Consider the following 10,748-nt stretch of genomic DNA (forward strand, 5'->3'; position numbering starts at 1 on the left):
GCAAGTCAATTTATATTTTATACGATAATTATAGCATTAAGCAATATCGTGCAATATAGTGAAGTACAGTGGCGTTGAAGGTTATGGCAATTACGATGGATTAAAAATTAACTAAGTGGTATATGGTAACACTGTTGTGGCACAGTAAGGGCGTGTCGGACTGAACTTGGAGGGTATTGGTTCAAATCTCTATTGTGGAAATTATTATTTTTATATAAAATTTGTCAAGTGTTCTAGTTGGTCAAAGTTGGGTTTGGTAACCTAATAATACTATAAGGAGATGGTTTAAAATGCAATTTAAAACATGATTAAAAATATAAAAACACTATAATGATAATGATTTGATGGAATTATATAAATTAATTTAATTATAACAGTTAATGAACCTGTAGTAGATACCTACAGAACCTATATTTTTTTACGAATAGGTACTTGTTAGGGCTTATTAACAAATTTATTATAGGAAATTATCATGGCTTATAAAATATACAACGTTTATGCTATTAAATATATTAATATTAAAACTATCAGTTTCACATAGATTTTATTTTGAGATTCAAATGTTTAACATAGGTATGTAAGATATATTTAGAAATTAAGTAGATAATTAATTTACAATTTATGTTTTATAATATTTATTTACAATTTACAAATTGTATAGTTTATGCTAAATATATATTAATAATTTACATTTACATTATAAATATTGCAGTAAATCAGGATTGAGTAACAATAAAGGGTCGTGGCTTCGAAGATGGTTGTAACCGTAGTGGGAAGGAAATTGATGGGCCACTTGGTGTCGTCCTATTAAACCGGCATGTGTCAAAATATTGTAGATTTCCTTTCGAGACACGTTATCTGCTTCTCTTTCAAATACCTGAAAAATAAGAAGAAATAAAATAAACTTACTATTTATCTCAATATTAATAGTTTAAGTATCTTAAATTATATGACGTAATTACATTAGGCACTTTGCAAATTCTTTATAATCGAAAAAGTTAAAAGACAAATAGACTAAAAAAAAATTACAACAAAGGGACAATTTAAAATGAATTAATTAATATTTGTAAAATTACCGGTTTTTCACCATTATGCAGTAGACTGGTTAATTCTAAAGTTTGCAATAAATGAGGATTTCTGAGCGCCGGACTTCTTTGGTGAGGTGGTAACAGCTCTTCAGCTCGCCGAACAGCCACTACCGCTGGATGCGGTGGTGGGATGCAGCCGACTAGAGCTGTACTTGTCAGGACTACGAGCAATATGCTGGACGTCATATTGCCTGAAATATTAGCTTTTGATATAGATTAAGCTATATTGAGATAAACTTTAAGTGATATAAATTTAGGTTAATTTAAAAAAAAATAAGAAGTAAAAATATCATATTAGAACACTACTAGATATAGGTACGTATAAATTATGTTATGAAGAAATCACTAACGCCACCAAAAATAAATGCAAACAAAACATGTTTTGTAAACAAAAGTATTTTATGTGAACGCTATTGAGACTCGAACAATACGCCAAGGTTAAGGTGACCTTACTTTCAAACGCCCATCATTCGAGAATCATCATTATGACCCCAATTTCAGATTTGCTTGTTTTAAAAATATTTTTATCTAGATTAAGCAATTTTTCTGTTTGGCCTAGTGGCGCAGTTGTTATATTTATTGTATATTATAGAACGTGATAATTCTAGGTTTAAATTTATTTCGGGGAAATATGTATATTTGCAACGGTTGATTAAATGTGAATTTCTGTATTGGTTAACTACAAAAGTGTTATGTCTCGTTCCGTCATGCATACAATGTCTTCAAATAGGCGGAAGGTATTGAATTACATGATATCTCTCTTCTCTCTTTCCTTTCACTCACCCCGCAAAATGCAATATATACGTAAAAATTGATATGACAGTAACTTTTTTACTTTTCATTTATTAACAAATCATTTATAAACAGAATTGTTTTAGCGAATATAATTAAAATTTGATAATTTCTAAAAAAAATCTATGATAATGAAGTGTTGTCAGGAAATATAATTACAAGAAAAATAATAATAATAAAAATAAGTAATGAATAGGACGAAATTGTGAGCCACGGCCAGTCAATACAATATTCAAATATTACGAGTATTTGCGTGCTAGAAACTATTTTACCTATGTATTATAATTGGTATATGATTATAATCTAAATTATCATTTATACATAATAAATATTTATTATCTGTGTTATATTATATAAACTTACCAACATATATAAGTAAATAATAATTACTGAAATATTGTTAATTTAAAATGAAAAGTACATACTGTATTCAATAATTGATAAAGACAATCCCTTTGTTTTGAATAGTTCACTTTACACAAATCATTCACACACAAAATGATAAATAAATTGAAACTAGTATTAATTGAATTAAGCACACAGACCGACGCGTTCTCAGTAAATGTGTTCAAGTTAAAGTTAAGAGAACGTTTCACCCACCACCGGGCACCCAGCATTGCTGTAATACACGAACCTTCAATTCTAAGAGTAATTTTAAGCTGCGCATTTGTTTTAGACTTAAAATTAGTAAAACATAAAAGGATTAATAATTTATCAAATTAATAACACACACTATTTTTCTTAATATGACTTTTGTTAGGCTTATCTATATATATAAAATCGAAAGGTCACTCACTCATCACGAAATCTCAGAAACTACATGTGCTAGAAATCTCAAATTTTGCATAGGAGTTACTTATAGGACTTAGGTGCTCGCTAAGACGGGAATTTGCAATATTCGACTTCTAAGGGGTTGTTTTTGGGGTCGAAAGTTTGTATGAAACTTCGTTACTACAAATGCTAGGAGTCTCAAATTTTGCATAGACGTCACTAGGACGTAGTAATGGAGACAGAAATTAATAATAACATAGTTCACGCGGGTGTAACCGCGAGCTGGCCGCTAGTATATGTATATATGTAGGTATTATATATTTTTTTAATATATACATTTTTAATTAAAAAAGAAATAAGAGCGCTCAATATGTTAGATGTGAATAATGACGTCGTATCAGAATATTATCATAATTTCTTTTTATTATTTATGTTTTTATATTTATTGCTTTTTTTTTAAAAAAACAATGACTTATCATAGAATCGTGATTGCAGCCCGTTTGGTATTCCTATAATATGTACCTACTATCGAGCTGTAAATGTTTACGAGTTTCGTGTATGTGTATAATTTTGAAGCGTGTGTCTGTTTTATTATGAGCACATATTTGCACGTGTATTCTACAATACATTTTCGTAAATACAGAATATTTATAACTATTAACTGTATTTCCTTATCTATGACTACTTAGAGTCAGTCGTAGCGCAGGCGCACTATTGGTGGGTTGCGGGTTCAATTTCCGCTCGAAGTAATTAAATATTTAATATATTAATTTCCTTGCTCTGGTGTCGAGGTAAAGCGCGGGGTTGAGATCCGCCACCTCAACACGTAATGCTTCCATAATTCGGCGGAAACTGAGGAGTTGGTTGTTTTATCACTGGGCTCTCTCTACATGCTGGATACAACGTGAAGCTAAAAAAATTACAAAATATCCGTTTTAATTATTATTGTAATTATTTTTATTTTTTCAAAACACACTAAAACTTATTAAGGCCGTCGTGGCGCAGCGGCACAAGGGTGTGACTGTAACGCGACGGTTGTAGGTTCGATCCCGACTCGAGGAAGTGAAATATTTATTTACGTTTATATTTACATTTATTCGCTCTGATGTCGACGCAAAGCGCGGCGTTGAGTTCTGCCGCTCAACACGCAATGCCTCCAGAATTCGGCAGAAAGTGGGGAACGGAGTGTCTTAACACTAGGTTCCTCTCTCTACCCTGCTGTGTGCGGGATACAGCGTGAAGCTGATTTAATTTTTTTTTAACTAAAACTTACAAATATCTTCATCAAAACGATAATACATACATAATTATGAACATTTAAATATAATGTATACTAATTCGTATGCAAATATTGAAATTACTTACACAATACAATTTAATAGACTCAAAAACCCATTTTAATAACATCACATGACAGCATTAGACCATTGACCTAGTCTTTAGTGAAACAAAAGTTACGTAATTGCTATAATCTTATGGCATGTCTTTACTCGGCTTTAATTTGAAAAATAAATGATTTTTTAGCATCTCCATCTTAAAATGATAGAGAAAGAGAACCTAACACTTCGTTCTCTTTGTATTTTGTATAATATGTTAATTAATGCTAAGATATTGTTGTTAAACAAAGAGAAATTTTATATTATCAAGTGAACATTTTAGAGTTCTAAAATATTTATGATTACAAGTAATTTTACAAATTCGATTTTGTGAATATATTAATATATACTATAAAATGCAAATGAAATTGCGTAAGAACTCGTGACCGGCGCCCGGTAGAGAAAGGATATGGACGAGATCATCTGACGCTGTACATAATAAACACTCGAGTTCTAGTTACTTAGTTGTTTATAAGTTTAAAATAATATATTTTTCTCTATATTTCGTTTTTACTTTTATACGATGTTAGTGTAATTCTCTCTCTCTTCTTAATTCTCTTTACTTATGTGTCAGCCAAGCATAATAAATAGAACAAAAATTAAATAAACCAAGTAAATAAACAAATACAGCAATAAAGCTTTTTTAAATAAATATTTAATTTAATAAAACTTAAATATAAGTCAAGAATTTCTATAACAATAGCTTTACTATGCCTATGCGGGATACATGAAACTAAAAAAAAACTATAACAATCTTATGATAATAAAGACGTTTAATAAAGAGGAAGTTAGAGAGTCAGACCCTTAACCAGGATTACAACAACCTGCATCATTACGACATCTACTAAGTCTTGTTTTTGTTATGTTCTTATTAAACTTGTTTCAAATAATATTTTTTTGATTTCATCGTAATAACAATTATATTATACAGATTTTAAATAATTCTTAAATCTAAAGTTTTCAATATAGCATACGTCACATTCAGTAGGTATGTAGTGTAAATACTATTAAGTCCATTTGTTTTTTAAATCAATAGCTAAAAAACGATCAATCACAGTATTTAACCTCACATCAAGGCACGATCTTATCATATAATAGAATATTTAACAACGACAGTTAACCATCTGCTTTGAAAAAAAAATGGCTTAAAAATGTCACAACAACCTCAAAGGTGTTCTCGAAAAGACTTGTATATTGTTTAACAAAATGGTAGACTCGAATTCCCATCACTCGCCATACGTTACATACCGCAAACGATTCCAAAAGAAAATTGTGAAACCAACTAAAATGGAGAGTTTAAAAATAAGTATTAAGACAGTTAGCAAAGAATATTGTGAGGAGTCATCCATTTGTGGACTAAAGCATCTCGTGGACGACAATACATCATGCTGTGAACGGTATGCTTGTGAAAGTACTCGAAGTGAGCTCGTTAAGGTTTCTTGCTCAGGCCTGTTTCGCGCAATCACGTGTTAAAGAGTTGATTATTATTACTTAACATATTATCTAATGTTGTCACATAATTGTATAGGAACGTAGGTTCATATATGTGAGATTATATTACACGTGTATATTACATATATGGTATTTTAAATATAACATTTTAATGATCGTGCAGTGGATTATTGATATGGAGAGTATATCTTTATATCTAAACTAGTGGACCCGGACGCGGCTACGCCTGCTTGAACTATAAGAATATTTATTAAATATTATATAATATATTTATTTTTATAAGGATGAATATCAAAATATAAGTTCATTTTGGGTGACGTTTTCTTAAAACAACAAAGTAACTTTGCAAACCGGTGCTTAGCAACGACGGTTGTTATTAACATGGCAGAATAAATTGCATGTCAAATTAGAAAGTATTTTAATTTATTAGTATATATGTGTAATGTAATGTTATATTTATAGCACTTCTGAAGAATGCAGCTTTCATACAAAACAAAAACATAGTAAATCGGACCAGTACCTAGATCCAGAGATCTTAGCGTTCAAACAAACAAACAAACAAACTCTTCCGCTTTATTATATTAGTATAGAAGTATAGATATGATAAAATATATAAATTAGATGAATAAAAATTATAAATTAATAGTATTATTCACAAGAATATATTCCAGCTATAATTGTTTGATAGATATCCTAGCAGACGTACAAATAGTCTATCTCCATCTGCCTCCATCACTATATTTTATATTAGAATTTATTATGCTTTATATTTATATTATTTCTATATTTTACAGAGTTTTCTGGATAATAATAATGATCGGTGCTCTGGTGTGCTCCGTGTCCTTAGTCTTTATAACGTTCAGGAGGTACTACCGCGCGCCGTTAGTAACTACGCAAATGCCCGAGGGAGTGTCTGTCAGTAAAATAATTTTCCCCGCAATTGGAATATGTACTAATAACAGAATTAGCAAACGAGCGATAGTAGATCTAGCTAGAAACCTGTGAGTTTCAAAAATATTACTTAAAAAATATTTTTAGGGTTCCGTACATCAAAAGAAAAAAATTGAACCTTTATAGGATCACTTTGTTGTCTATCTATGCGTCTGTTAAGAGCATTTATCTTTGGATGTACTTCTCGTTGATCTATATTTATGAAATTTGGTAATAAGCGAGATCTTGAAGTACAAGCAAAACGAGAAATCTAAAATATAAGAAAATTTGTAAATATTTCATAGAAAAAAAAAACATTTTATACAAAATAGGTGCATGCGTCCGCAAATTTAAGTTTATCAACGTTTACAAAGTGTACTTCCTATTGATATACAATCCTAATATTGGTACGGAACCCACGGTATTCTAGCCCGATTCGTATTTGATGGTTTTATAACATTAATCTATGTTTTATACATTTAATTAGACTACAAGAGGAGCGCAATCAAAATTATACTGAGAAACAGATGCTATCATTACTCCTTGGTCTAGGCTTGTTATATAACCAGTTGCCGATGAACGAGAAGCAGGTACAACCTATGAAACTCCACCGTGCTTTAGGCGATTATGACGTCAACGAGCTTATGAGAAATGTTAGTACGTAATACATATTAGCTTGTTAATTTTAAGCTTTTATTGGTGTTTGAGAAAATAAGTGAATCTCTTACAACATGTCGTTATCGGCTATCCGAGTCCAACCTACAAACATGGCTGTACTTTTATTAATATAAATATGTATGATGCCATTATTATGTGGGCTGATATCTGGTGTCTGGTATATGAATTATTAGGTACTCTGGGGAACGATTAACTTAAATGATTTTATTTTTATTAAAATTATTTTTATGCAGGAAGTGTGCGAACCTAAAAAATACTATTATTTACTTATAGCCAAATAAATTTAATAAAAATTAAGCGATAACATTATTTAATATTCTGTATAGCTAACACCCAGATGTGAAGATCTACTGATGAGATGTGCATGGAATGAGAAACCTATGAATTGTTCGGAACTTTTTGATTTTCGCCTTACAATGAATGGATATTGCTGTACCTTTAATTATTTGCGTCAGTCTGATATTACGTTTGAAGAGTAAGTTATATTTTCCCCCAAATAAGAAAATTATAGAATAATTAGAAAAGTTAATATATTTGTATTTTTACAACTTGTATTAACATAAGTATATATTAAATAAATGTATTCCAGAAAAAGCAATGGATCTCGTAGTATGGATATGTATAAATATGGAAACAAGTCCAATTTTGATTTCGATCAAGGTCTGAAAGTTTTAATGAAATTAAATGAAAGCGATGACTTTTACTACAACATGCCCCTGCAAGGAGCTCAGGTACATACTAAATAATAGATACGATGTCTCAATAATATAATTTGTTTACGAGTTTTACGAGACTTTTCAAGGTTGTTTTTGTATTTTTTTTATTCCAGTTGCAATTTTCTGATGCCTACGATTTTCCGGACGCTCCGAGTGGTAGTTTTTCTATGCAAATTATTAGTCCAAACGTTCAAGTAAGAAAATACTCTAACCTGAATCTATTTTGAGACATTCTTATAAAATCCTGTGTTATAATATCTTAGAAACTTACTTTAGCAAGTTGTTTAATTCACTTTCTTTAGATGACAGTTATGGTCACTGCAAGTTTCACCGAAGCTTCTCGAGATATCCAACACGTACCGGTTAAGCTCAGAGGATGCCTGTTCTACGATGAGTCTTCATATTTGCCTTTCTACACTCACAGTGACTGCTTACTTAAATGTAGAATGCTTTTTTTACTGGCAAAGTGCAAATGCACACCTTTTAATATGCCAAAAATGATTAATAAAAGAACTTGTGATATGAGAGATATGGCGTGCTTGAAAATGTTTAATGGTAAGAATAAAAGAACACAAGATTTTTTTCAGCTTTTCTATCCTGCATGTAGCAGGGTAGGCAGAGGGAGCCTAGTGTTAAGCCACTCCTCAACCCACTCTCCGTCAATCAATCCGTCAATCGGATGCACAGCGTGTAGAGTGACGAAACTTAACGCCGAATGAAATTAATAAACATGATTTTTTAATATATTTTATATTTTTTAATATCATTATTTGCTATATAATTTTTAGCACAATCAACAACAGTTCGCCCAAATGTGGATCCAATACCACCAGAGTTAGAGCTTGACATAGTACGTGGTGGTATTGATTGCCCCATGTGCTATCCCAGTTGCTCTAAGACAGCATACAGTTACGATTTTACAAATGTCAAGATTTATCCCGATTATCTAAATACTGTTCCTGACAGCGACCGTATCAACTGGTTGTGAGTATAAATTTTATGAAAATAAAATGGAAAACGAAAAGATTTTCCTTCTTTCCAATTTTTTATTTAAATATTTTTTATATACTTTACTATTTCAAATATTTAAGAAAAATGAGTTATCTAACGAGATAAAATATCTACATCTCACAATATTTGTTTGCTTGCCAGCTTGGTATAGAATAACAATTACAAGGTTAGATATTTTTAATATAAATGTTAAAGGTACAAAATAATATTAAATAAAACAATTAAAAAATAATATAAAATTTAAATAAAAGTTAATAGCACAATTAATTATATATCTAAGTAGAAGGTTATTTTATCGACGAATTTCGAAAGTTCTAAATGCGCATTTATTAATTGGGCTTTCGTTCTTAAAATTAGCTTTTTCTATTTTAGATTTTGGACTGCCAACTTTTTCAAACCACAATTTCATATTATCTACTGCTTCTCGGGGACCTTGCATTTGCCCTACGACAGTTCCTTGGGCAGTGTTCATAACCCATCCTTTAAGTCCTAAATCCGTTGCTTTTTTTTGCGAATGCTTCCGGAAGTACACTCCTTGTACTTTGCCAAATATTTCGAAATCGGTGCTCATTAAATTGGCTTTCTTAGTTGAATCCATTTCAAAACAATTTTCATTGAAAATTTACGAGTAACTTAATGATTTGTGTTGTTACCTTACAGTTGTTTACATTTTGACATTTATTTTCGTTGTTTTAGAAACGGTTCGAAGTCTTGTAAACATATCGGTTGCCAGGCTTAGTGTTTTTTTTAGTACAGAATATTAAACAATAATTTTATAATACTTGTTATTTTCTACGATACATTAGGATTATAATCAAAATAAATGCAAAAAGTTAAATATAACCACAATTTTAATATCATCTTTTACTTACTTCGTATATGGAGTTCCTTCCTTTAGAGTAGCATTGAAATGAAACTTTGCAAAAGCATGTTATGTTTGTTATCGGTTTGCAGACAAGGCGCGAACTTCACCGGAACATCTATTGTGCATGTGAAGTATGCGAGGGAAGTTGCGGACTGTTACGGACAGAATGTTATTATGAAATGGTTCGATTTAATAAGTGAGTTTCTTTTATAATATATAATATTTATTAGTATGTTAATAACTAAATTTTAAAACGACTATTTCTGAAATGCCTAAAACGTCATAGAGTCTCGTGGAAAACTACGGTCTTGGAACTAATCCCCGTTTGGAGTAAATGTCTATTTTTATTTCTTTGCTCTAGTGTCAAGACAAAGCGCAACGTAGAGTGCCGCCACTGAACACTCCTGGCCCTTACACATGCAGGATACACAAAAATAAAGAAACTTTGAAAACTGCTGTAATCAACAATTAGATTTCTAATAATTAAATTTGTCTTTATTAGGTAACATCGGATCAACCTGTGGCTTCGTGACAGGTTTCAGTTTTGTCTCGGTGCTTGAATTCATTTACTTTTTTACTGTCAAGTTGGTAAGAGAGATACATAGTCGACGTTGTCAAGACATCCGCGTCTCTAGCGAAATGTCTGCTCCTGACAATTTTGAACCAATAAGCCGATACCGACCAATTTATTGGAACGAACTTGGCGGTTCGACCAAGTGGAGACAAGGAACGCCGTTTGACAAGCAAGTCGAATTTCGATCCTAGGTTTATTATGTAATTAAATGTATGTTCATTATTAATTATTATTAAATAAAATTAATTATAAAATAATATTTTGATTTTTTTCATAATAATTATTAGATACTTTTTTGTTTATTTGTAAATTATCTTAAGTATTTATATTATTCGTATTATTTTGTTGTGTTAAAAAGATTGATCCAAGAAGTTCAGTGTTTCAATTGTTATTGAAAATAAATCCTTTTATTAATAAATACTAGTTACTATTAATAAACTAGCGACCCTATTGCGGCTTCGCCCGCTTTTACTACTATTATTCATATAATGTATG

At 30.7% G+C, this 10,748-nt stretch overlaps 2 protein-coding genes and 1 pseudogene across 2 annotated transcripts; 1 reads left to right on the top strand and 2 right to left on the bottom strand.

Moving 5' to 3' along the window:
- Positions 1 to 531: 531 nt before the first annotated feature.
- On the bottom strand, positions 532 to 2,465 carry LOC146533907 (uncharacterized). The gene is made up of 3 exons (XM_085194438.1): positions 2,306 to 2,465; positions 1,077 to 1,279; positions 532 to 877 (listed from the first exon to the last, which is right to left on the bottom strand). Exons 2-3 carry the CDS (start codon positions 1,272 to 1,274, stop codon positions 698 to 700), a joined length of 378 nt encoding a protein of 125 aa, XP_085050564.1. The 5' UTR covers positions 1,275 to 1,279; positions 2,306 to 2,465; the 3' UTR covers positions 532 to 697.
- A 3,814-nt stretch (positions 2,466 to 6,279) lies between these two features.
- Positions 6,280 to 10,444, top strand: LOC146533908 (sodium channel protein Nach-like). The gene is made up of 9 exons (XM_085193810.1): positions 6,280 to 6,480; positions 6,897 to 7,062; positions 7,414 to 7,562; positions 7,677 to 7,818; positions 7,917 to 7,997; positions 8,106 to 8,358; positions 8,592 to 8,787; positions 9,769 to 9,875; positions 10,182 to 10,444. Exons 1-9 carry the CDS (start codon positions 6,293 to 6,295, stop codon positions 10,442 to 10,444), a joined length of 1,545 nt encoding a protein of 514 aa, XP_085049936.1. The 5' UTR covers positions 6,280 to 6,292.
- Positions 9,107 to 9,454, bottom strand: LOC146533909 (acylphosphatase-2 pseudogene; annotated as a pseudogene).
- Positions 10,445 to 10,748: the final 304 nt, after the last annotated feature.

The sequence above is a fragment of the Heliconius melpomene genome, chromosome 12, assembly GCF_056956725.1.
Source record: "Heliconius melpomene rosina isolate 202511_hmr_F chromosome 12, ASM5695672v1, whole genome shotgun sequence".
NCBI lineage: Eukaryota > Metazoa > Arthropoda > Insecta > Lepidoptera > Nymphalidae > Heliconius > Heliconius melpomene.

Excerpts from the sequence above, each read along its gene's own strand:
- LOC146533908 (XM_085193810.1), top strand. The coding sequence starts at position 6,293 with ATGATCGGTGCTCTGGTGTGCTCCGTGTCCTTAGTCTTTATAACGTTC. Across the intron at positions 8,359-8,591 it reads GTGCTTGAAAATGTTTAATG|CACAATCAACAACAGTTCGC; the intron begins GTAAGAATAAAA and ends TATAATTTTTAG. Across the intron at positions 8,788-9,768 it reads AGCGACCGTATCAACTGGTT|ACAAGGCGCGAACTTCACCG; the intron begins GTGAGTATAAAT and ends ATCGGTTTGCAG.
- LOC146533907 (XM_085194438.1), bottom strand. The coding sequence starts at position 1,274 with ATGACGTCCAGCATATTGCTCGTAGTCCTGACAAGTACAGCTCTAGTC. Across the intron at positions 878-1,076 it reads TGCATAATGGTGAAAAACCG|GTATTTGAAAGAGAAGCAGA; the intron begins GTAATTTTACAA and ends CTTATTTTTCAG.